Source organism: Tauraco erythrolophus, chromosome 1 (genome assembly GCF_009769465.1).
Source record: "Tauraco erythrolophus isolate bTauEry1 chromosome 1, bTauEry1.pri, whole genome shotgun sequence".
NCBI classification, from domain to species: Eukaryota; Metazoa; Chordata; class Aves; order Musophagiformes; family Musophagidae; genus Tauraco; species Tauraco erythrolophus.
In genome coordinates, this window is record NC_141465.1 from 133,032,272 (window position 1) to 133,059,532 (window position 27,261).

The following is a 27,261-nucleotide window of genomic DNA, read 5'->3' on the forward strand; positions in this document are numbered from 1 at the left end:
AGTAATAATACTAATACTAATGATAATGAAAACAGGAAGGGGGCAAGGCAGACATATGGAAAAGACTATATGCAACCTCAAAAAACTGGGCTTTGATGGTGGCTTTAAATAAAAAGCAATGCCCCAGTGTTTCTGGCTCCAGTGCTCATGCATTATCACAGGTGAAGGGAAGCAGTTTGGGAACTTTCACGTTACTAACGTGTGTTTGTTTAGTGTCTCTCATCCTGAAGGATCTCAAAGTGTTAAACAAAAGCTCCAGTGTATAACGATGTGCAACTCTTGCGAGGGCAGAGCGTGACACCTTCCTAGTAACATAGTGAAAACTGTTGGCAGAGGCAAGGGGGGGAATTCCAGCTTGACCATTTTTACCAGTTGGTGTTTTACCTTCCTTGCTCCAAAAAGCATCCGAGGTTAGATACTCCATTGCCTAAGCCATCCCAGGGGACCTTCCATCCACAAAAGCCCTGTGCGTGGAGCGGAGTGTAGGAGACCACGACAAGACATAATAATGAACCAGCGCTTCCTATTGCTCACACAGAGTCATGCAGCAGAAAAGATAATTTGTACTGGGGCTGCCCATACCATGAATAACATTAGATTTAAAAAGGTAGTTGTATGTCTGAGGAGAGTTTCACTGTCAGCTCACCAGGTGAAATCCAGACCCAAGTGACCTGAGATTTGAAGCTACCCAAGGTTATTACCATCCCATGGATAGTTTAACAAACATGAGTTTCTACCTCTGCCTCTTTCAAAGCACATTGGGTAGGAAAGGTGTGTGTGCCTCTGTGGCATCAAGCTGTGCAGAGGATTAAGAGTTTAACCAGTCAGAGCTAATTTTTTAATGACTGTGAACTTTGAACTCACACCTACTTTTTTGTGGCATCTATATTCAGGACGTCATTAATAAAACTAAACTTGGGTTACCAGCAGCTACTCAAAGTATTACCTTAATATGACAGGTTTTTACTTAGTAAATTTAGGTAGGACGTACCTTTCAGCTTTCCTGTTGGATGAATGTTTTCGTTTTACCTGGTTCTCTGATCCATGGTTAAAAGCAACCCATGTTTCAGTGTCCATTCTACATGGGAGATGGGATTAGAAAATAGTTTGAGATCTCTCTCTTCCACTGAAGGCTGTAACCAATAATAAAATCCACTAGAGTGAGGCTATGAAATCCAAAACTAAATTACAATGGTAGTGCTGGGAGAGGGGAGCAGGAACTTCCACCAGTTTTCTCCGTCTTTGGGAAAGTCGTTTGCCTTTGCCCATCTGCGAATGACCTGCTGTAAGGCTCAGGGAAAGCTAGCTGTGCTTTCCAGGCAGAGATGGTAAGGAATTATGAAGTGTCGTGAAAAACATCCTCCTCTCGGCCACCCCTCACGCAAACTAGAGATGATGAACAGCTCAAAAGCTGCCTGACGTTCAGCTGGGCTTTGTTAGGACAGCCAGTGGGAAATGCAAGGCCCTGATCAAAATGGATGATGGATTCCCACAGGGAACGTCTTCCACCAGGGTTGAAGCCACTTGCTTAGTGTGAGTGACACGCAGGTAAATGAAATAACACCCTACCAGCCTGCTGTCGTTGGAAAGGAGTACAGATGGAGACTGAACTGTCAGGCTGGAGCTGTCTTGAAGGTCAGAGCATTTTATTTAACAAGAATCAGTGTCATTTGTAGAGATGAAATCTGTTCAGACTTTAATAGGATAAATCACAAGGGATATTCCAGAATAAATCAGAATGGCTTTTTTTTTTTTTGCTTTTTTTTCCCCCAAAGTATTAAGTAATTTGAATTAAGAACCAACTTATGGCTTTTTAAAGCAGAGAATAATTCAATCATTTTTATGTGCCTGAAGAGGGGTTAATTTTCCTAACGTAAAGGTTGAAGGAGAGAGGAAATTTCTTATTATGAGGGATAGAGTCAACTGTGATTGACACTCAGGTTTCTAGCCAGCTTCTCCTGGAACAATTCCACTAAGTACAAAATTATGAACTATGACCTGTAGATTTATTATGAATTCTTGGGACCTGATGGGTTTGGACAGCTTGAAGGTGTTCTGGAGAAAAGTAGAGACTTTTTCATGCTTGTTCTAATTACTACTTAGCCTTTCTAAGAAGGAAGGAGACCTGTGTTCAGGCAGCAGGCGTTACAAGTTTAATCTGTTGGTTTCAGCCTTAGAAGAGATGCAGCTCAATACACATTAGGAGTAAGCACTTAATTTTAATAAAGGAAATTAATGTTTAGGATCTATATTAAACTATAGATAGAATCCTTGAAAGACAATTTTTTAAATTGTGTCTAAACTCATTTGATATTGTATTTTCTGGCCAGTCCCATTGAATGTTTTTCATAAAGTGGATGCTAGTTTATTCCTTTCTTCAGTCTTGGGCTCGTTTAGTGTTGTAGTCATGGAGGTGAAAACATCATCTCTCTGTCTGCTCACCCTGTTTTCTCAGCCACCCTTTCTTGTTTCCAAGGAAGCAGTGAGTGAATGGGGTTTAACAGGGGACTGATGTTTGGGTTCCTCAGCCCTCCTTCGAGTTCATGTTTTACTTAGACCAGAATGTGAGATGTTTGAGTGGGTCCAGAGGAGGCCACAAAGATGATCCAAGGGCTGGAGCATCTCTCCTATCAAGACAGGGAGAGAGTTGGGGCTGTTCAGCCTGGAGAAAAGAAGGCTCCAGGGAGACCTTCCAGCAGCCTTCCAGTACCTGAAGGGGCCTACAGGAAAGCTGGAGAGGGACTTTTGACAAGGACATGTAGTGATAAGACAAGGGGCAATGGCTTTAAACTGAAAGAAGGAAGATTTAGACTAGATATAAGGAAGAAATTTTTTACATTGAGGGTGGTGAAACACTGGAACAGGCTGCCCAGAGAAGCTGTGGCTGCCTCATCCCTGGAAGTGTTCAAGGCCAGGTTGGATGAGGCTTTGAGCAACCTGGTGTAGTGGAAGGCGTATCTGCCCGTGGCAGGGGAGTTGGAACTAGATGATCTTTAAGGTCCCTTCCAACCCAAACCATTCTATGATTCTGTGATTCTGTGTGGCACTCCAAGGACCATTTTGTTTATCTCTTCATTGCGATCCAGCTGAATTCAGTGGCAGGACTGCCCCTAATCTCCACAAGGGCTGGACAGGACTCCAGAGTCTTTGCTGGAGTCAGCAAGACCAGATAAGCCTTGATGCAGAGATCTTGAAGAGTGTATCTTCAAGCGCTTTATACTCAGGAGTCTGCTTTTGGGTTTTTGTATTAGAGTCTTTCTTGGGAGGACAGGTTTATTTTTTTTTAAATTTTTTTTTTTTTTTGCTTTGTTTTCTGCCCCCTGTGTACTGTGCTTTCCCTTCACTTTCTGACACTGCGCTAACACCAGTTTCAGGACTATGTCTTTTTAAAGTAAATTAAGCAAATTCAGACACTGAGACTCAACCTATAGTAGTTCCTGGCATGATTCCCTTTCCTTTGGTAGCTGCCCTCCACGCCGGAGAGCACCCCAGGCACAGCGATTGGTAACAGACGTAGCTCAGGATCCTGTGCTGTGACACGCCGTGCACTAACATTGTCAAATACGGCACTGCTTCACTTTCCCAGTTTGTCTGCCCCGTGAATTTTTATTCTCTGAAGTGCTTGCATTGCCTGTTGACTTAAGGAAACACATCATCCAAAAAAAATAACGTCATACCCTTGTTTTTCAGCCACAGCCCAGCTCATAAATATTACCTGACCACAGATCCAATCACCGGCTCCATCTACCTCTCCGACACCAACAGCCGACGTATCTATAAGATCAAGTCAACCACATCGGTGAAAGACATTGTGAAGAATTCAGAGGTCTTGGCTGGAACCGGGGATCAGTGCCTCCCGTTCGATGACACCCGCTGCGGAGATGGAGGCAAAGGCACTGATGCTACCCTTACAAATCCCAGGGGTGAGACTGCTTCTTCTCCACAGACTTTTTTTAAGGGGTCTTTTTGAAAGTGGCTTGTTTAGTTGTGCTGGAGACTGCTCTCCTCTCCAATTCAGAAAACAGATTTTGTAGACCTTCCCAAATCAACCCACGAACACATCCTAAGGGCTTGCCTCTGGAAATAAGTGGGTATGTCTGACCCTCAGCCAGTCCTGGTTCTTCTTATGGAGGTGGCTGGGAGGAGTGCCAGACCAGAGGGATGTCATGATGGGCACGTGTCCAAAGGGCAATTGTATAAATCCACCCATCAATTTTATACCCACTTAGATACTACTCCTCCTTACCAAATAACAGTGTTTGGTCCTTGCCAACCTGGACTGGATTCACTTATGTTCAGTTTGCCGAGGCTTTCTTGGCATTAAAAAAATAAAAAGCTCTGTAAGCATTGCTACATATCTAAAATAGCAACAAAGCCAGCATACACCTCAGAGATATGTAAATTGAGGTTTATACATTGACATTATATATCATGGCGTCCAGCTTAAATCATATAGGGAGGTGGATACGAATTTCAATATGGGAATGGTCTAATTCAGCGCGACTTCAGCTGGCTCCTCATTAGCTCGCTTCAATGTGATAAAAGCACAGTCACATCAGAATAAAAGCATCACACAGCCTTCATGACTGTGAACTAAATTGTTCAAAACAGGTTTAGCCAAACATATGCAGTCCTGTGTGTAGCCAAGACTTCAGTCTGGCAGTCTCAAGGTAACAAGCTCCACATATGGAGGATGTCGCTCCTCCCAGCTGTCCACAGCTCCTCGGAAAAAAAATACACGGAGGGTATAGAGATGAGGTGGAAGATAGTGTTGGTGCACACATCTTCTGCGGTGTTTGTGAAGAAGGGCGAGAAGGACCCCCATGCAGCAGTGCTTTTAGAAATGTGGCATTTTTGCCTGTTGTGTCATCTTGCCCAGTTATTAGGATTGCAGGGAGTTATTTGTATGTTCTTGGCTTTGGCAACATGGTGCTGCAGGTTTCCTTTCTCCTTCCATCTGGGAGTGGTAGCTGCCTCCTTCCTCACTGCAGCAATTTCCAAGCCTATCCCAAACTTCTTTGTAACGCAGCCTCTCAGCAAAACCTGAGGATCCTTTAACGAGTTATTTCACAAAGAGCAGGCAAGATGAAGACAGCTGAGCTGTTGTTTCTCTTCTTGGCTAGACTTCTCAAGAAGTTATTTTTCTTGACGTAGAGATGACATTATTGTTACTGAATCTAAGAAACCCAAACTGATTTAGTGACCTTTTGTGTCAGCTCTAGTTGTGATTTTTTTTTTTTGTTACATGTCAGCTAGTTGTTTCCTGGCAGGATGCAGAAAAACATACCTTTGGAGATGTGTTTTTTGCCAAAAAGCACTGAAAGCCAAACTGCTACCCTCATAATATTCAAAGGGCCCAGCATGGTTTTCAAGCCCTCCAGATTCCCATGAAGTGACCATTACATTGGGATAAAGTATTGCCAGAGGCACAGATACAGAAAGGGAACAGCTACCTGTGGTCAGGTTGCAGTGTAGAAATTGTCTCACTGAAATGAGAGGGCTGAGTGAAAAGAAAATTAAGTGACTTGGGCAGAGAGATTCAGGCAGTCCAGCAGATGAGTCATGAGATCAGGGAATCCAGAAATCTATAATCCAATTTTCTACATCACTTTGATGTTCAACCAGTGCAAAAAAAACCCCACAACCCACAACTTCTGTTGGACCTCTGTTCTCCCTTGTACAAGATAAGAGGAATGTTATTCATTTCCCTGCATGGGTGGATGTTGCAAGGTTTGGATAACTTATGTTTCTGCTTTTCTATGGGAAACAGAGCTCTGGAGTTCAAAGCTTTCAGCACCGAAATCCTTCTTGTTGGCAATTCAAGCTCTCAGGAGGCCATTCTTCCACCTCAGTCATATAATGGCAAAATGCATGCATTCCTTCCTCACGGCTCTGAAATTTCACAAAATAGAAGTAAATTGAGGGTGAAAGAGGAAATGACATGAAACAAAATGGCAACAAGGAATATAATAATCCAGAAAGCCCACACTGCCAATGGAAAGTTCATGCGTCCAGTTCTGGAGTCCCCAACATAAGAAGGACATGGACCAGTTGGAGAGGGTCCAGAGGAGGGCCACGAAGATGATAAGAGGGCTGGAGCACCTTTCCTATGAGGACAGGCTGAAAGAGTTGGGGCTGTTCAGCCTGGAGAAGAGGAGGCTCCGGGGTGACCTTATAGCGGTCTTCCAGTACCTCAAGGGGGCCTACAAGAAAGATGGGGAGAGGCTGTTCAGGAGGGCCAGTTGTGATAGGACAAGGGGTAATGGTTTTAAAATAGAGGGAGGTAGATTCATAGAATCATAGAATCATAGAATGGTTAGGGCTGGAAGGGACCTTCGAAGGTCATCTAGTCCAACCCCCCTGCAAGGAACAGGGATATCTCCAACTAGATCAGGTTGCTCAGGGCCTTGTCCAACCTGGCCTTGAACGTCTCCAGGGATGGAGCATCCACCACCTCTCTGGGCAACCTGTTCCAGTGTTCTACCACTCTCATAGTAAAAAATTTTTTCCTAATATCCAACCTGAACCTACCTCCCTCTATTTTAAAACCATTACCCCTTGTCCTATCATAACTGGCCCTCCTGAACAGCCTCTCCCCATCTTTCCTGTAGGCCCCCTTGAGGTACTGGAAGACCGCTATAAGGTCACCCCGGAGCCTCCTCTTCTCCAGGCTGAACAGCCCCAACTCTTTCAGCCTGTCCTCATAGGAAAGGTGCTCCAGCCCTCTTATCATCTTCGTGGCCCTCCTCTGGACCCTCTCCAACTGGTCCATGTCCTTCTTATGTTGGGGGCTCCAGAACTGGACGCAGTATTCCAAGTGAGGTCTCACAAGGGCAGAGTAGAGGGGGAGAATCACCTCCCTCGACCTGCTGGCCACACTCCTCTTGATGCAGCCCAGGACGCGGTTGGCCTTCTGGGCCGCAAGAGCACATTGCCGGCTCATATTGAGCTTCTCGTCCACCAGTACTCCCAAGTCCTTCTCCTCAGGGCTGCTCTCGATCCAATCACCACCCAGTCTGTATTTATGCCTGGGATTGCCACGACCCAGATGTAGGACCTTGCATTTGGCCTGGTTAAACTTCATGAGGTTGGTACGGGCCCACCTCTCCAGCCTGTCAAGGTCCCTCTGGATGGCATCCCTCCCTTCCAGCGTGTCAACGGCACCACACAGCTTGGTGTCATCGGCGAACTTGCTGAGGGTGCACTCCATGCCACTGTCCACGTCACCGACAAAGATGTTGAAGAGGGCCGGGCCCAACACGGACCCCTGAGGGACGCCACTCGTGACCGGTCTCCACTTGGACATTGAGCCGTTGACCACTACTCTCTGAGTGCGGCCATTGAGCCAATTCCTTACCCACCGAGTGGTCCATCCATCAAACCCATGACTCTCTAATTTAGAGAGAAGAATGTCGTGCGGGACAGTGTCAAAAGCTTTGCACAAGTCCAGGTAGATGACATCCATTGGTCGACCCTTGTCCACCGATGCTGTCACCCCAAATTATCCCATTATCACCCCAAATATCCAATTCAGGTTGGATATTAGGAAAAAATTTTTTACCATGAGAGTTGTAGAACACTGGAACAGGTTGCCCAGAGAGGTGGTGGATGCTCCATCCCTGGAGACGTTCAAGGCCCGGTTGGATGAGGCCCTGAGCAACCTGATCTAGTTGGAGATATCCCTGTTCCTTGCAGGGGGGTTGGACTAGATGACCTTTGAAGGTCCCTTCCAGCCCTAACGATTCTATGATTCTATGATAAACCGTGTTCCCTGATCTGGTTCTAGCCTGAGTTTGCAAAGTCTGCTTTGGCAGGTGCGACTCACTTCCCATTCACCTCAATAAATGATTAACAGTGAAAACTCACTCTGACAACATAATGTCAGCATAGTTTATACCTTCTTGATGGTTCATCCTAGCAGAAAAATCCAGAAAATGCTCTTCTATGGTGTAGTTGTATTTCGTAATAGTTCAAAATAAAAATGATTTGTTGTACAAATAACCAGTAGTCCTCAGGTTACCCTCTGCTTCTCTATCTCATCAGGGGAATAAACATCCATAAGTGAATGATTGGAGGAAATCTGAAAATGATTCTGTAGCTGTAGAGGTGTCAGCTGGCCAGGGAAGGACTTGGAAAGTTCAGAATCACCACTCTTCATGGGACTCAACTTTTTGAGGCTGAAGCTGTTTTCTTGACTGAAAATAATTACTTCATGCAAAGTAGGATTTGTTTATTTTAAAGACATCTTTGCACATGTTCAAAATTTGTAAGGAAACAATGTCTTTCCTCCACTTTCATAATGTTTTAATTAGCTGATATTTGCAGCTTGCTGAAAAATACTGAGGGAGTACACGCCTGACAGATGAAAAACAGCAATTCATGAAGACTGGAAAGTCAGTTGTGAGGTGTCAACATCTACCTCTAGCCTCTGGGACCAGACAAGCATCTGGTCTAAGTAGATTTTCTGTCTCTCTTCTCATTGGAAAGAAACTGATACCCTGAGGGTAGTTCATTCAATGCCAGTGCACGTGTCCAAGGTAGGATGAACCATGTTCTGAGAGTGCCGATCTCCTTCTGGAGACAATAGCCTGAACGATCAGGTCCCTGCATCAGCTCATGCCATTCAGAATGGTTCTCCAATTTCTGAGCAGCAGCCTTTTCCCCATGATTTTGATCACTTCTTCCAATTCCTACCTCACCTCTCATGAGTTCAAAGTGAATGTTTTCATAGGCTTGTAGAACCATGGGATGGTTTAGGTTGGAAGGGACCTTCAAACATCATCTACTCCAACCTCCTTGCCGTGGGCAGGGACATCTTTCACTCAATCGGGTTGCTCAAAGCCTCATCCAACCTGGCCTTGAACACTTCCAGGGATGGGACATCCACAACTTCTCAGAGAAACCTGTTCCAGTGCCTCAGCACTCTTGGCACAAAAAAATTCTTCCTTATATCCAGTCTTGATCTGCCCTCTTTCAGTTCTGAACTGCTATCCCTTGTCCTTTCGATACATTTCTCTGAAGTACCTTCTGGATAGAGGTTCTTGTCTCTCTCCATTGAAAGAGAGAGAACTCCCTTTAGATGAGCAGCTTAGACAAGACATTAGGAGGGGTAAAACCCACCCCAGGAATTTGACCCTCCCCATGTCTTCGGCTTCTCTGATAGAGGCAGGTCATGCAAATACAGGACAGGTAGATCGAGAGTCGCAACAGTGGTGGCAGTTGTTTGGTCAGAGTAGGTATCAAAGCTATTAGGAACCAGTCTGATACTTCCCATTCATTTGCCACAGAGCACAGCAAAGCTTTCAGATGCTAATGAATTTCAATATATCCTTGCAAATTAAAGTGTTACCACTTTCTAATTATCAACTGCTAATAATGATCCTCTTCTACAAGCAATCTAAAGAAAAATTAAAACTCCAGCTTGTCAGAGCATTTGTTTTCATCTGAGTACTCACCAGTGGTTCTCCTCGGGAAAATGTTGTGGCAGAGAAATTACCAAGGAGCCTGCAATTAAGAGAGATTGCAGTGACAAGTCTGACACAATAGGAAGAAGGTTTCAGAAGGGACATGGGGGGGGAGGGGGCATCTCATTCACTTAGCACCGCCAAAACAATGCAAAACGAAGTAATTAATTTGGGGACAGATTGCTTCCTTCACCGTGTCCTGCTGAATGTGTAAACAAAATCTCAGTTGTTCACTAAGCGTTCATGAGCTCGACAGAATTAAAAGAAGAAACTCAACCCTCCACAATCTGTTAACGTTTTTATTGTCAAATAATAATGTAACGGCCATTTCAGGGAAGACCAGACGCTGATTGAACAAAATATCTTGTCTCTTACTGTGGCCAGAAAAGACATGTAGAGAAAGGGGCAATGATAGAGTGGTCTTTCCCTGCTAACATTCCACATTCTTGTCATTGACGTTTAGGGGATTTATGAAGAGGGTGCACCTGATCTGTGCTTAGATGCCACCATCAATTGGTCTAGAAACCTCCCTGAAAATGTAGGTTTGTCCATCCAGATGCCCTGTACTAATAATTTCCGCAATTTGTTTAGCCATGGCATGAAAAAGTGTGGTCTTTTTGAGGCCGGATCATTTTTTTTCTGTTCTCCTCTCTGTGCCTTTCCTAATCCGGTCCCACCTTCTAGCTTCTTTCTTGACCACAGCAGAGCACAAAGCTGATCTTTGCAGAAAACTTTTCTCAGGAATTCCGAAATCTTTTTCCTGTGAACTATTTTACAGCTTGTCATTGCGTATGGGTAGTTAGGCTTACTCCTTCCCCTGTGAATTCCTCTGTACTTATTGACATTGATTTCCATCTGCCATTTTATCACTGTCATTCAGCAACCAGCCAGACAAGAAAGCTCCACATTCGGATTCCTTTAGCACTGATTTTTATTTAAAAGGGTATTTTTCCTCTTTTTTTTTTTTCCCCTAAGTAGAGCTACATGGGCAATGCCATCACTTTTAGCAGTTCATCTTCTAGGACAAACCCACTGTGTCCCAGTAGCTATTTGCAGTGTAACATTGTGCTGTCACCTCCTCGCTCTACAAAGTCCTGACTTTTCCAGCAAATGTCATCGCGTCACGACTTCCTATCAGCACAGCTCACTGGTGTGATGCACGTGGTGCTACAAGCCCTTGTTTCTTATGGCATCTCCGACTATCCACAAGGCGCCGGCGTGATTTCATGAAGTACGTATTTCGTATCTCAGAGCTTAAAGTTTGGATCTGCAACGCTACCTGGGTAGTGGCAGCAGATGTTTTCTCTCAGTAACTGTGAGATTGGATTTCGAGCTGTATGCTGAAAATCTTTAATTCCCTTATGTTCCTATGGAAACATGAGAAGAGCCTGCTGCCAAAGCGAGCCGAGGCCTTTGGCTTTACCTGCGTAACACGTGAATTACCCATTTCCATGCCCGTTTGCAGGAGCCAGCTCCCAGCACTGGAACTGTGCCATTATCAGAAAGGAAACGCAGAAAGGTCCAATCTAACCTCTACAATCTGCTGCAAAGAAACTGTGAGATGCTTCTTTCCCTCTCCACGGAAGTCATCCATCCAAAGACGCTTCGTAGGAGAGCAGAGCTCCTCTCCATAATTAGATTTGATTCCAAGATAATCAGTAAAACTCAGGAAGGGATCAGAGCAGTTGCTGTGTGAGGGGCATGTGCAAATGGGAATTTAAGGCTTTGGCATGTGCAAATGGGAATTTAGGGCTTTGACAGACTGAAAACTCTGTTACCCTGCGGAACATCCTAGGAAATGCAAGGCAACTGAGATTGCTTAGCCTCCGTGAGAGCGGGATAAGCAGGGAAGTGCTCTGTGATAAGAACACGTGCACATGCCATTGCCCTGGAGCAGGATGATAAGTGGTAACTTTGCTGTCCCACTTTAACTTACTCGGGCGTGCAAGCTCTTTGTCTAAGCTGGGATACAAAATAAAGTTGTGCTCTATCAACTGATCAGAGCTGGCTTGAGAGCCAAGGTACGTACAGGTTATTATTGCTGTAACTGGTTAATCAGACCAGCCATCAGACCTCAGCATTGAACACCGTGGGCGACTGTCAGCACACGCTGCTGCTAAGTCTGATCCAATACATATGGCACTAGCTAAGAGAGAAAATTCTGCCTCATTTAAAATCACATTATCCAGCCTGCCACCCTTCACTGGCTTTTGGCCTGTCACACAGCCTAACGGACAGGCACCCTGAAAAATACTTGTTGTGAACCTAGGAATGGGTAAAAGAGCCTCTTGTGCTTGACAAAAGCCAATTAAGATCAACTAAACCTTCTCTCATGCCTCTTCTGAAAAAGCATCTCTACTATATCGCTTAAAGAGCTCAATTGTATTCTTGGTTGTCAAGCAAACACCAACAAATATTAGAGAACTTGCCATTCGGTGGGCAAAATAATTAGAGGAGCAGTAACCTTCAACAGCAGATGCCAGCGACAGGCGACATGTGCCAATATCCTGGATGACTCATTGAACAGGGCACCAACTAGTGCACGGTGCTGACAGATCTCACAGCAGGTAAAGACATCTTTCTGAAAGCCGTGAATGCCAGTGAGATATTGATGCTTATACCGCCAGATCCCTCCGCAAGCTTTTGACAAAGTGCTAAGATAGAACTGATGTGTTTATATTGTGTAGCGAGAATAAATGGCCACCACGACTGTGGCTTCTGAATGAGGGTGGTGAAACACTGGCAGAGGTTGCCCAGAGAAGTTGTGGATGCCCCATCCCTGGAGGTGTTCAAGGCCAGGTTGGATGAGGCTTTGAGCAACCTGCTGTAGTGGAGGGTATCACTGCCCATGGCAGGGGGGTTGGAACTAGTTGATCTTGAAGGTCCCTTCCAACCCAAACCACTCCATGATTCCATGATTCTCCCATAGCATTCAGGTGTGCAGTGGGAACCTGCCACTCCTCTTCGAGGTTCTTGTTTCATGGCCCTGCAAAGATCAATCCTGTCTTGGCATGAATTAAACACAAGTATTGGAATGTAGGACTAGAAGCAATCTTTTGGGTCATTTAGTCCTGTCATCCACTATCTCAGAATTCTGTCATATAATCCTCTCCAAAATTAATGAACTTCATCTTAAAAGCAGTGAGTAATTTTTTTCCTCACTGCCCTAGAGGCTATTCTGAAACCTCACTGCTCTGATGGTCAAATACCTAACCCAGGTCAAAATGATGCCCTTCAGACAGGGAGATGCTGCAAAGAGCTAAGGAAAATGCTGGTGTTACCTCCTAGCAGAAATACACAGCTCCCATTCAACTCAGTGATCTGAAACATCAGTTCCCTGACTCCTACTTGACTTTGAATCAACATTTTACAACCCTGTCTGAATCCCTTCCTTTACTTCAGCGCAACGGAGAAGATTGTTCTTTCTCTCAAACAATGACTTATTCCTGAGGTTTCCCTGCCATTACTTCCGGACTAGATTCTCTTCTGTGGATTTCTGTATGACCAAAGATGATATGTTTTTCCATGTATCATCCACCTCTGTGGCTTCCAGCCCATGCAATAGTTACAGTGCTGGCTGAAGGCCATGATTTTGATTGCCAAAGCAATCAAGGGATTAGTCCCTGCTACATGAAAGTCAAAAATTTTTGATCTGTGAACTGCTGCATCTGTACTTCGCAGCATAGCTCACAGTGGATGAAGACTCAGGGTAAATGTTTCAAACAAGGGGATCTGGCTGTAAAATAGCATTTTGGAGAAACCCAAGATCTGATCGCTTCTCAGAAACATTCTCAAAGTTTTCGCTGTCTGAAACAGATTTTCCGTCATTTCTGTCACCGTGATGACAGCCAAAAACCACTTTATTGCGAGGATTCATCTCACCAGCTTTATCTGTCTGCAGTGTAAATGTTTCCTTTGGAGATACTTGCTGTAGTCTCTTTTCATAGTCAATGGGGAGGAAAAGGTGTTTCTAGAAGGATTCAGATAATCTCTTAGAGATATCTGCTTTAGGGTCATATGAATTGCACCCTAGAAGTAGGTATTCCTCTCCTCTGATTGGAAAAGCTCCAGATTCTTGCTTGGATGCACAATGCAGATGTCTGCTTTTTGCCAAGTGATTGCTACCCTGCTAGCAGAAGAAACCAAATAGGAAGATCCTATTATTCATATATTCCAAGTAGAATTTTCACTTGTGTAGAAAAGGGTGTTACAGGCTCCTACATTCTTTTACTGTTCCTTTCCATTCTTTGAGTGTCTTGAAGACACTCAAATATTATGCTTAGTGGCGTTCTGCCACCGTAGGGTAGATGAGATGGATGACTCTATTAGTATCTGTGGAGTTATTTTTAATTTATACTAGCGTAAAAGAGAGGTGAATGAGGCCCTTAACTTCTAATTCCTGCCTTAGTCATGGACTTTCCCTGTGACCTTGTGAAAATTGCTTTATCTGTTATTTTCCCGATATGTAAAATGAGGATGATCACACTCACAGACTGCTATGAGGTCTAATTAAAGTGTAAAGCGCCATGAAATCCTCTGATGGAATTTAAGGATTTAAGGAGGTTGTGCTAACGTAACAAATACTTGAGAAATGATGCTTAGGGGGAAGTGAAATGGCCCATACCTGCAGGAATCAGGAAACAGGAATCAGCAGCCTGTAACTGTTGTCAGCAGAGCTCGAATCCACTGACAGGAGTATGTCTGCAAAGGAGGTTTGGACAATGAAATGAGTCACCTAGCAGAGTTCAGAAACAGGTGAAATACTATAGATTAGTGGGATTATCCTAGGGAAAACCCTTCCACATTTATCCATCTGGAATTTGACTGACCTGGTGGATCTTTCATAGAATCATAGAATCATAGAATGGTTAGGGTTGGAAGGGACCTCAAAGATCATCTAGTTCCAACCCCCCTGCCATGGGCAGGGAAATCCTCCACTACACCAGGTTGCCCAAAGCCTCATCCAGCCTGGCCTTGAACACCTCCAGGGATGGGGCATCCACAACTTCTCTGGGCAACCTGTTCCAGTACCTCACCACCCTCAATGTAAAGAATTTCTTTCTTATATCTAACCTAAATCTGCCCTCTTTTGGCTTAAATCCATTTCACAGTCTTTTTCAGCACCATTTCTGAAAGATTCACCAGTGTAGCATTTTCATGTGCATGGCTGAATATTCATTCCGTGAGAAGTAACACCATGTTTCTGAACATTCAAGACACGTAGTTATTAGAAAACCTTTTCCTTTCAGCTGTTCACCAAATGCCATGCCTTTTTCCCGAAGCAAGCAGGGATTTCTATATTGCATCACGTGCCAGTTGGAAGTGCCTTCTGTGGAATGGTGCCAGTTCAAAGCTCCTGATAAGCAGGACCCCCACAAGTCCAATTCTCATCTCATCCCTTTTGAATGCCATAAAATACATTGCTCCCAACCAAACCAGTGATCTTACTCTTTCATGAGTGTCAAACCAGACACCATCTTCTATTCATGTCATCATTGTCAGGTTGCCGTTACTTTCTGACTGTCTTGCTTTTTTCCTCCTCAGGCATCACTGTGGACAAGTTTGGGCTGATTTACTTCGTGGATGGCACTATGATCAGGCGGATTGATCAGAACGGGATCATCTCAACTGTGTTGGGTTCCAATGACTTGACATCTGCTCGGCCTCTCAGTTGTGACTCTGTCATGGACATTTCTCAGGTAAGATGATGTTTTGCTTGGTTTTTTACAGAATAGAAGCCTATACCTTCACCCTATCTGCACGTCTGTGTGCCTCCCCAGGTTTGACAAAGAGGTAGGGACTCAAGGAGAATTACATCTCTACATATTTTGTGGTGTGAAAATGACTGGGTCAAAAAGAAGGATCCTATAAAGACTGAAGGAAAGACCTAACTGACCTAACTCAGAGATCTCTGGGGAGAGAGATTTTAAAGATGTCCCAGCCACAGAAAAAACTTCTTTCAGAGCTCCCAATCAGCTGGGAGACATGGATTCTTGGGAAGCCAGGTTTCAGTAGGCTCATTTCTCATGAAACTAGTTGCTTTAAACTAGAAAAAAACAGGCAGCCCTACTCAGTTTAGTAGAACTATGTGCCATGCTCTGATATAACAAGTTAGCTAACCATGGGTTTTTTTTTCTTTGCTTCCCCCATCCTAATTTGGCCCAGCACAATTTTAGACCTGAATCAAATTATCATCTAGAAAATACTGACTGGAGGCTGTGGTGCCAAAATTAGCAACAGCAGGAAAACAAGAGTCTTGAATTGCATCAGATTGCAAATGGGTTGCAGCTACCATCATGCTGGGCTTTCAAGTCCTGCTGCTTAAAGGTGGAGAGAAAAAAAAAAAAAAAAAAAGGAGAGAGAAAATGAAATCTCAGTTTGATGATTGCTTTACTTCTGGACGGTGCAAAAGAGAAATCTGTTCCAGCCCAGCACTCAATTTTGTGGGGCACTGGCCAACCTGTCAAATTGTGCCAGTTGAGAGGCAGTGTCCTTTGAAACCTTTGGGCCACTTGTCGTTTGCCTGGCTACAGGAATGTTGCCCTCTCCTATGGAAATACAGATCATAGCTGGAGGGCTAAGTGCTGTTATTCAGCCACAATAGATGTCAATAGGGTTTCCTTTTTGTAACTACCTAGATAATTTCCGTGCTCCCACATGGAATCTGTTCTTCTTGGTTTTCCCTCTAATTAGAAAGGATTATTCTTGCTTCTTTGCAACTGGTTCCCACTGTCCACAATTTATGAACTAGCTGAAATTACGAGTTTAAAAACTCTCATGCCTTCTACAGAAGCGAATTTTCTGTTTAAATTCCATCTTGTAGTATTTTTCTCATCTTATGGGCATAGGTTTTTTTCTTATCTGAATTTCAGGGGCAGTTACCACAAGACCATTGTGGATTCAGGCTTTAAAAATTATTTTCTCATAGATTATGTGGCTTATATGTATACCAATGTCATATTTAAACACTTCTGAGATGAGCTAAAATGTATCAGCTGAAGACTCTTTCCCTTCATAAAATGATGGGAGCCATTTTTAGATTAACTTGTACTGTGATGGACAGATTAACTGATGCTGTTCTGGACAGATGCACTGAGGACAAGTTTAATTTAAAAAAAAACATCCCAAACCAGGCAAAGAAAACCCAGCTTGGGAAGTAGCTTTTCATCATTTACAGCAGCTAGAAGGGTCTTTCCTGTCAGGTCCCTGAGGTTCCCTGGGACATGAGGACCTGAAATATTTAGCTGCCAATGTTGACAAGGAATGGTTTTTAAGAAATTGAAAATTCCCTTGTCAGTTCAGAATAAACTCTGCTCTTGATGCTAACTCAAGGCTGCGGAGCTTAAAGACCACTGGAAGGGATGGAGGCATGCATTATTAAAGAGAAAACCACAGGCTATAATGTTTTACTACAGGAAGGGTTAAAACAGGCCAGAAGCTGAGAAAAGGAAGGCAATTTTGCAAAGGGAGAATCAGAGCTCAGTGCACTGCTTAGCCATGAAAATGAGCTTCACAAGCCCAGCCATTACAAGGCACAATGAACTAAACGCCTTGCATCTGATGCTCTTTTTTTTTAAAAAAAAAAAAAAAAGGATTTAAACATGAATAGAAGCATCAAAAGTAAAGCATGGCTGTGGCAGAGATGTTCAATGACAAGCTTTAAAAATATGGATCTCCTGTGTGCCTCTAGATCTTACCTGGTTTCTTTTTGTTCTTGGTTTTAAATAAAACCACAGTGAGAGAGAGTTTGCTGGACTTGAGCCTGCTGGCATCTGCTCCTGCTCCCTCCAATAAGGTTGTCACCTTATAGGTGTAAAAAACATCCCTTCCAGACTTAGTCACTTCAGACAAATGAGAAGCAGCAGAACTGAGCTGGACAGTGGGGGAGGAAGGTTTGCAGCAAAGAAACAGGGAGATCCTGGAACTGCACAGCCTTCAGTGGGCCCAGATCTCAGAGCTCTTCTCAGTTGCAGAACATGACACTGTTGGGTACAGAGAAAAAAACATACGAGTGTGGGGAGAATAGCATGAAGTGGCCAACTTCTCAGTTAACCATGAGATATCAAGTCCATCTGCTCTGACTTGGCTGGCTGAAAGGGAATATACAACCAGAATAGGTATTCTTTTCGATGAGTTGAAAATCTATTTAAAAACCTGACTGGAGATGACCAAGAGCATTCTTCACAGATGTTTGTTTCCTATCACCCTTCACACATCTACTATGGGGAATATGCAACATTAGGAAAGCATTTAAGCATTGTTTGGTTCCCATCAGCACAACATTGACTTTTTTTTTTGCCTATATAAACCTGAAGTAAACCAAAATAATTTAAAAAATGCACACGTTACAGTTCTTTATTTTAAAAAATGAAATTACTCAGAATTCTGTTGTTAAAGGTTTCTTGGGTTTGGCAACTGGAAGAGTAGACTCACTTGAAAAGACAGTGTATTGCAGAAGTCAAGCTAGAATCATAGAATGGTTAGGGTTGGAAGGGACCTTCAAGATCATCTAGTTCCAACCCCCCTGCCATGGGCAGGGACACCCTCCACTAGACCAGGTTGCTCAAAGCCCCATCCAACCTGGCCTTGAACACTTCCAGGGATGGGGCAGCCACAACTTCTCTGGGCAATCTGTTCCCATGTTTCACCACCTTCATTGTAAAAAATTTCTTCCTTATATTTCATTGAAATCTCCCCTCTTTCAGTTTAAAGCCGTTGCCCCTTTCCCTATCCTATAACCTAATAGGTGGTTATAACTTGGACATACACACATGCTGACACAGCTGCCTATCTGCCTTGTGTCTATCCCTCCTTGTCATTTACACAGAGGAGCTGGGCCACTTGTCTGGAAAATCATTTAGTAAAAGGATCATTGTTTTGTTTGACTGATTTCATAGTACTTCACAAAAAAAATCTCAATTAGATCTCTACTATCAGGTCCAGGCTTCATCAATTCAAAGTGCATAGGATGGTTTGGAGAGCAGAAATCCCACTTAAATCTTTGGGTCTTCTTGTTTATTCTTGCATTCCCTGGCCACTGATGCCCCTTCCCACAGCCTCTGACACCTCATGCAAAAATGAAGAGGCAGAGAGAAGCCATGAGCAAGACCTGAGGAGAGTCTGTCTACCTCTGCCCATCACCTTGCTCCCACCACTGCTGCAATGCAGAGTGTGGATGTCCACATGTGTCTACTTCATGTAACAGGGAGCTAAGCTCCCTCACTCACACCAGGGTTGTGCCCTCTATGGCCACCACACCAAGCAGTAGTAATTAGTGTGTTTCTTTTACCCTTTCTCCCTTTAATCCATGTTGAAACATCTTTATTGCGATCGATTTATAGCAATCATGCAGTGAGAAAAAGACTTGCTATAACAATTTCCTTGTGTTGTTTCACCATTAAGGTTCGTCTAGAATGGCCCACGGATCTGGCCGTCAACCCGATGGATAATTCGCTGTACGTGCTTGACAACAACGTCGTGTTACAGATATCTGAGAACCACCAAGTGCGCATCGTGGCAGGGAGGCCCATGCATTGCCAGGTGCCCGGCATGGATCACTTTCTCCTTAGCAAGGTGGCAATCCACGCCACCCTGGAGTCTGCTACTGCCCTGGCTGTCTCACATAATGGGGTCCTGTATATTGCTGAGACCGATGAGAAGAAGATCAACCGCATCAGGCAGGTCACCACCAACGGAGAGATTTCTCTCGTTGCCGGTGCGCCAAGCAGCTGTGACTGCAAGAACGATGCTAACTGTGACTGCTTCTCAGGGGACGATGGCTATGCCAAGGATGCCAAACTCAACGCGCCATCCTCCCTTGCGGTGTGTGCAGATGGGGAGCTGTATGTTGCGGATCTTGGAAATATCCGAATCCGCTTTATTCGGAAAAACAAACCATTCCTCAACACACAAAATCTGTATGAGTTATCCTCACCTATAGACCAGGAACTCTACTTGTTTGACACCAGTGGTAAGCACCTTTATACTCAGAGCCTTACCACTGGAGATTATCTTTACAATTTTACATATTCCGGAGATGGAGATATAACCCTGATCACTGATAATAATGGCAACTTAGTCAATATCCGAAGAGATTCCACAGGGATGCCCCTCTGGCTGGTAGTGCCTGATGGCCAAGTCTACTGGGTGACCATTGGTACCAACAGCGCACTCAAGAGCGTAACAACACAGGGGCATGAAGTGGCCATGATGACGTACCACGGCAACTCCGGTCTCCTTGCCACTAAAAGCAACGAAAACGGTTGGACAACATTTTATGAGTAAGTATGTTATGACTATTATGCTGCTGACTTCATTCTGTGTTCTCTGAAGCGTGCAAAGTTGATAGAATTTAATTCCCTGGACAGAATTATTGTCCAAATAAAATAGCCAGAACAGAGAATATTAGATCTCACACAAACACTAGAATTAAGTGCGTTAGAGTTTGATTGAGCTCCCTCTACCAAGTCAAGAGTCAGACAGAGTTTCTGCTGAGCTTTTCCTAAATCAGCTAAGTAATTTGGACACCTGGTTCTCCTTAACTGTAGTCGGGACTCGGGATTTAGACTGCATGTCAGAGAATTCTGCATGGTTTTGAAAGCCTTGGAAGTGTGAAAGTTCCATCAGATCCTCTTTTTCGCAGCTTTTCACCTACTTCCTATGCTCACAGTGTCTTTTTTGAGTTGGTTTGAAATGGCTGATGTAGAATGACAACTGGCAATGACTAATGACAGCTTGCTTAGAAAACAATTCTATAATTAATGGACTGCTCTGTTTCTGTTGTTGTCATTGGCCTCACTAATCTGTAAAAATAGTCTCAGAACTGTTCAAGACCAATCCTGCCCCAAAGAGTTTTTTGAGCAGAGAGAAGACAGGACGCATTGAAAAACCCAGAGATGGCAGTGACTTGAAGATTTGTGCTTCTTTTCTGTATTTCCTGCTTATAAATGCCATGAAGACAACACACTTCTGATCCCAAATAGGAAAAAGATAGATAACTCAATGAAGGGCATCTAGAAGGATGGTCTGCAAATTCATCCTGCTATTGAGAACCCTTTCCCCTCCCTCTTCCTTAGTTTCATTTCTATTTTCAAGTCTAGCTTCTTTGAAATGCTCCTTTTAGTGCATAATTTCACATGTGGTTTGAATGGTTACATGGAAGCATTCCCCTACTGTAATAACAGAGCCATTGTAAGGGTCCAATTTGGCTAGAATAGCCAGTTCCCAAGATTACAAAGAAAAAAACTGTTAAAAAAGAGAGACTCTGGGAAGGAAAGCTGGCTAAACCCACATATTCGTGTGTTAGACATGCAGTTGCTTTGGTTCTTTCTTTAAAATGTTCCAGGCCCAGTTTCAAATTTCTTTGCTTAATACTCACTGTTACTGCTCCTGCCTTGAAAAGAACTGATGGAAACTGTGATGAATCTTTTGAAGGGTTATTTGCATTCCATCAATGTTCTGCTTGCAATTACTATAGCAATATTCCTCAGTGAATCAAAGTGAATACCCTTCCATCTCTTACATTGAATTTGCTCGACGGAGGCTTTAGGGAGGAAAGATAGGGTTTTTTTTCTCTATACGAGTGGGAGCCTGCTATATTGTCAGGACCATTGTGCTAAATCAAGGAGGTATTTTCTTTTTGCAAAGAACCCAATAGTTCCTGTGCTTGAAAACAGATGCAGCCACAAGACGGTGAAGCAAACTAAACATTACAGCTAATAATGGTCAGATTTATACCTCAAACATAATCTTTTATTTAAAAGTGTGACTGAAAATATAGAGGAGATAAAATGAGACAGAAGCTAAAGTCCAAATTACTCTGTGGATGTATTTATAACAGTGATCCATTATTTCTTGCTATCCAACAAAATAGAGCATTTGTGAAAGTCATCATTCTGGTCCTTTTATGCACTTCAGAAGAGTCATAAGAAAGCTTTTTAGAGCTAAATGGAAAACAGTATTCTCCAGTGGTTAGACTATGGAAATCTTGACTAGAGCAAGTCTGCACTGTATGATAGTACAGCATCGCTGAAAATAGAATTGGGAATGTGTCTTCAGAGATATCTCATCCAAACCTGTGGTCAGTTGTCTCTACTTAACCGTTCCTGACAGATCCTGATGCAACTTTATACAACTACAGGGTAAAAGTCTAGATCTGAATTAGTTACCTCAGCGTCCCTTTATAGGCATTGGAGAGAAACAGGCTATTCCAAGGTGAGTTTCTTATGAGTCATGTCAGGTATCTGCTTTAGGATGAGAGGAGTTGTAGTCTGAAAGTTTCTTTCTGTAAAGGCAGTCCAGAATGATTAGCTCAGATACAGATGTTTACATTACAGATGTCTACAATTTGGTCAAATGGATCCTATCAAAGTCATCTAAGTTATTCATAAATATTGCTAGTGATAACAATTTCTTTACCTATCTTGTTGTTATTGTTAGAAAGCTTTTTTATAGGCTCGGTCTAAATCTTCCTTGCTTGAATCGCAGACTGTCACTTTTCATCCTATCCCATCCTGTCCTGTCCTATCTGATCCTATCCTAACCTGTCCACTAAGGACTTGGAAAGCAGATCAGTCTGCTCTTCTCAGCTGTGGAAAGTACATATCAAATGGCTCAAGAACTTGCTCGGTAATAGCTCTCAAAAGTTAATCAGCAATAGGGAATGATCCAATGGGGTTGTATCAGGTGAATTGACAGGGATTGATTCTACCCAGGTTTTGCATGCATAATCAGGGAAAAATTATAAAACCAGAACTGATAAAACGAGAAGATTAGTAAATAAAGGTGAGATAGATACTTAGAGTGATTGATAAAGCAGGTTTCATTTAAACAAAATATGTTCTTACGCAGCCTAATGCCAGGGTACACATGTAACAGGTCAAACCTAAAGAACGGGGCTGAGCGACCTCTCACAGGTTGTAGTGAGCAAAGCATCAAGTCATCCAGTGTGATCTCTCAGCATAATTCCATGACAAATCTGCCTAACGTCTTACTTGGATGGACAAACAAAATGAACACATTTACTCATCCCACTCTGCTTGTAGTGGGTAGTGGGAAGCTGATTTTGTGCCTGTACAGCACTGAGGAGACTAATACTGTCAGCTCGGATGTTTGCAATTTATGAAGGACAGTGAAAATTGAAGGCTGTGCAGAAAAACACTACAAAAATACATTTGTGGGGAGAAAATGCTTTATGCTGGAGAACTAAGAAGACTTGATCTATTTATCTTCACATGAAGACGGGGAAGTGTCTAGATCACAGCATGTCAGTACAAAACTATCACCTGCGGAGGGACCCTTCATCTAGCAGAGAAAGGCTGGAGAAGGGTAAGGGGCTGGAAAGAAAAGCTAGATGTTCAAGTTGACAGGAAGGTGTGATTTTTTAAGGCTGAGATTACCTAACCAGTAGAGCCCTAACCATGAGAAGCAGTATCTTCTCCATTTCATGGTATCTTAGGTCAGGACTCTGGATGCCTTTCTTAAGATTTATTCTCACCAGATGGAAGATTTGCATGAGTCAAACACAACCTGCAGGAATGAGTGCAGACATGGCAGGATGAAATCTAAGGTCCTTGATATCCAAGGAGACGAAAGAAGATGATGTAAATCAAATCAACATTCAATACCTTCAGGTTATTGGTTTCTGTATCAGGAAACATTCATTGGGGAAGTTTAAGTGATTTAGAGAAATTCTGTGATCATGAGCAGCTGGAAGGTGCTCAGAGTTGGTTTTAGTCCTGGCTGAGGAGGAAGATTAAACTCATATTTCTATTTTGCTCGTGACCAAGGAAATAAGGACATCAAATCTGACTCTGAGGAAAAGCTTCATGTTTCTCACAGCATTTGATAGTTGTTTATGGGCTAGGACAAGCTGGGCACCACTGTTTAAAAAGTTAAGAGTAAATTCATCTGGCAAGTTTACACTGCACCTGTGGCCCCGTGAAGAACATCCTTATAAGATTTGCCTTTACCTGACTGTCTTCAGAGGATCATAAACCAGACACCCAACATGAAAGAGCTACTGCGTAGCAAGAATGGGAATACTACATGTGTACATGTCCAGCATCTCTGGTTCTCCTTCAGTTGTCGCTCTTACTAAGGCATTTCTCCGCCTTTATCATAAGGCTACGAAGAGCTGTGACATATGGGCACGTTGGTGTGACTCTGTAGAGAGAAGGAGGTGGGTATGTTGATGCAGTACTGGAGGTCTATCTCCAGGGCACACCAGGGAATCCAGGTCCTCCAAGGGTTCAGGCTGGGTTGGCACATTATCCCTTCATTTCTGTAGGGGAAGGAGTCAGGTGCTGTCTTCTGTGGGTGGCAGACTTGCTCACAGCGCTTACAGCTCTTCCCTTCACACATCCTACACCAAAACCTGCTGTAACAATCCTGCTTTATGGGGTTTAGCGCTGAGTAAGGTTCAGTGTATACTGGTGTGTCGTTTTCCTTTCTTTTGAGAGTGAAACTTAGCTCCCTGCAGTAATTAGCCCATCCCCAATGGCCTATCTAGGACTTCTTTGAGGGTTTTGGCATTACACAGACCTTCTCTGCCTTTGCAGAGGGCTTGACATTCACTGTCAATTAATGCAGTGCAGCTCAGCTTGTCCAGTAACTGGATTAAGGACTTGCCTTCCCATTGAACCTGTGACAGTGATAATCAGCAGCAAAGGAAGTTGATCTGGACACTCTGCCAGGGGAACAGCTTCTTGTTGTTCAACTCCTCAAGTCAAAGACAAAGGATGCTGTGTGACTACTTGCTTCTTTGATTTTCCTGCTTGTTGACCTAAAAAAATTGCTACCAGCCTTTACATTACAGTTTCTTAGCAGTTGCTGTTTATCTACTTCAGAATCCAGAAATTCTTGTTAATGTATTTGTTTAAATCAAGAATACAGCAATTATCTTCATTACCTCATTGAGATGGTGCCACTGTACGTTAATTGAATTTCCCTCTGAGCCAAAGTCAAACCTTCTATGCATTATTTAGCCCCGATGAGGCTCTTTTACTTAGGTCCTTTGTGTGCCCAATTCATTTCGAAGGTCACCTTCTCCCACACGGAGTGAAATACTTACACATCACTGCAGCCGAGCCCAGAAATTCAAAACCTTTTCACAGAGTGCCCGAGAAGTGGCTCACAGCTGCCTGGAGGGCGAAGGGTCTCATGGAGCCAGATCTTCAGTTGGGCATTAAGGGGAGCTTTGACCCGTAATGTAGGATGCTGTTTTATGAAGAACCAAACTCTGCCAAACCTCACACACTGTAACGGGTGGGAGGTAGGAGCCAGCTGGACCGAGCATGCAGGAGGACCTTGGATGGCTTCCCAACGACCCCCGGGCCTCAGCAGCGGTCCCACCCCAGCACCAGCAGAGTTTTGTGCCCCAGTCACTGCCCTGGTCTGGGCAACTGGGGTATCAGAACTGGGCATCGTGGTCAGCATCTATCCCACGGTGAGATGCAGACTCAGTCTGCCTTGTCATTGGTGTAAAGGCTTTGCAATTTTTTCTCTCTTAGTCAAAACCAGAGATAAATAACACTTATTACCTTTCGAGGAGCAGCCACTTCTTGACTCCGAGACAAGCTACCTTACTGCATTAACAACATCCCTTTATCACCTGATGATATCTCGGGTCATACGTTGAGTTTTATGGGATTTGGTGGCATCCTTGGTTTAGAGTAGTTCAAGTCAGGGTCTCTGCTCCTGCAGCAGACTGGAGGATGAGAAACACCTTTGGCTTTTGCTCTCCTTCCTCTTTTAGCAAGATTTCTTTGTGCCACAGTTTTTCCATGAAAAAATAATTAGATTCTCGTCATTGCTCCTCTGAAGAATTTACAGTGAAACTCCAGTAAGTGCTGTGATAAAATAGTCCGTCTCCAGTACTCTCACTGGGTTGTGAGGTCATGTTTCGAGCCGTTGGCCTGGCCTGAAATGAATGCCTAGTGTCAGAGTTGAGTTGAGAACCGAGGGAATTACGAGTACCATAAAAGCTAGAGAGAGAGATGTCTTCCTCTTCTTGTTTGGGCAGTCAGAAAGTTCTACAGACCTGGCCTTGTGTCATTAGGGAGAGGACTTGCCTTCATGCACATTTGAGTCGTATCGGTTTGTGTGTTACAGATTTCTTTTTCATGTCGTGTTTATGTTGTTTGAAAAATTGTGAAGAGCTTGTTCAGAGGCGGCGGGTGCGTGTCCGTGTAATCGCCCGCAAAATGTAGTTTGCGAAGTGCATTAGGACACTTGGGCACTAAACACGATATTATTAAAGTGATTTTTTTCCCATCTATTTGACTTGTAGTTTTAAAAGGCAGGTGAAATACGGAAAAGCTAAAATGAGCAAACCCAGGGACTCGGGCAAGGAATTGATTTCGGAATAGACGGTACTTAGGATGCTCTCTTTAATTCCCAAGGCCCAGGTCTCTACACAATGGTAATGTGATAAATGAAAGCTCTGAATGTTTACAAGCTAACAATTAGGCCTCATAAGCACCAAATACCGTTTTAATTCTGTGCATTGAACCTTAGCTAAATACGTTTCCAATTGGGAATGGATGGCAACGGCTTCCTTTGCCGGCCTAATAATTGTCGCTGTAATTGCGAGCGCTGGGTCTCTGCAGCAGGTGGGAATGGGAGGCAGCAGCTGGGTTGGCAGGTGAGGAATTCATCGCTCCGAGTGGCTGCTGCGTGCGCTCCCGTGCTTCAGTATTTCCTTAATTCTGGTGCTTTCAGAGCATTTGGAGAACACGGGAGTCTTAGGCTGTGATGAAAACTGGCCCACCCCTAAATCCTGAGACCGTGGAAATAGGCCTGGGCGGCTTAGCTGCAAAACGAGGTGACGAGGAGAGATTTATCTCGCTGCAAATACCAGGGTGCACCTGCAGATACATTAGAGCTAATCGCCTGGCCTTCCTCTCCGGGCTGAGGATGTGCCCTGTAAGTGCCTTTTTGGGCTGAAAGCAGAAGTAGGAGGAACTGACTCATTTAACCCATTTAATTTTTTCAAGCACATTATCTGTTTGGGATGTTGAAGCTTCAAGATAATGTGTCCTGGGAGACTGCAAGTATGTGATAGATGATATCAGGTATGTGCTGTGTGATCTAAGTCAAGGGAAAAGAGGAAAATGCTCCAGTCCCAATCAAAACAGAAAAGAGAAAAGGAACTTCTTGCCAAAAGGAAAACACTGTGTGTGTCTGTGCTAACTGGCTTCTAGCACCTCCTTTTGCATTGCCACCGCGGTGCTCAAAGGAGTTTTTGTCTGGATGTGAGTGTTTTACGCTTTATCTGCTACCAATTAAAAAATAACAGTACAAATGGAAACAGTCTAATTGTTCTACCTTCTTGCATTTCTGCCTTTATAAGGCATGACCTCCTTGCAGCTGCAAATAGGTGAGCTGTCATCCCCAAAGTGAATGCTTGGAAGGTCCCTGCCTCACTGCTGGGCAGAGGTGCAGCAGCTCTTGGAAATGCTGGAAACACAGATGGTCCAGGTTACTTCTGATGGAGGCTAATGGGGTGTGTAAGGAGGTGCCAAAAGTCTAATGTACACGTGCAGACATCTTAAACCAATTCCAGCACACCAGTCCAGACTGTTGTGGCCCAAAATGAGCCTTGCTTCTCAGGACCCAAAGTCTCAGATGGAAGTCCCTGCTCCTGGTGAAGTTGTCCCCTGTAGCGTGAGTTTTGTATAGCTGTAAAAACGTAACTGTGTAAATTATGCATATTGTACTTAGTCATTGTGACTTAAAAAGAAAAACGTGTGCACTGAGGTCTACGCACCATCACACTCTTTCATGGTCTTTTTTCTTG

At 43.7% G+C, this 27,261-nt stretch overlaps 1 protein-coding gene across 1 annotated transcript in view; it reads left to right on the forward strand.

Moving 5' to 3' along the window:
* The window catches only part of TENM4 (teneurin transmembrane protein 4), a 380,735-nt gene that overhangs the window by 318,145 nt on the left and 35,329 nt on the right, over positions 1 to 27,261 (forward strand). Inside the window, 3 exon segments of the mRNA XM_086614637.1 lie at positions 3,691 to 3,923; positions 15,009 to 15,163; positions 18,867 to 19,744. Coding sequence (XP_086470763.1) covers positions 3,691 to 3,923; positions 15,009 to 15,163; positions 18,867 to 19,744 — 1,266 coding nt within the window.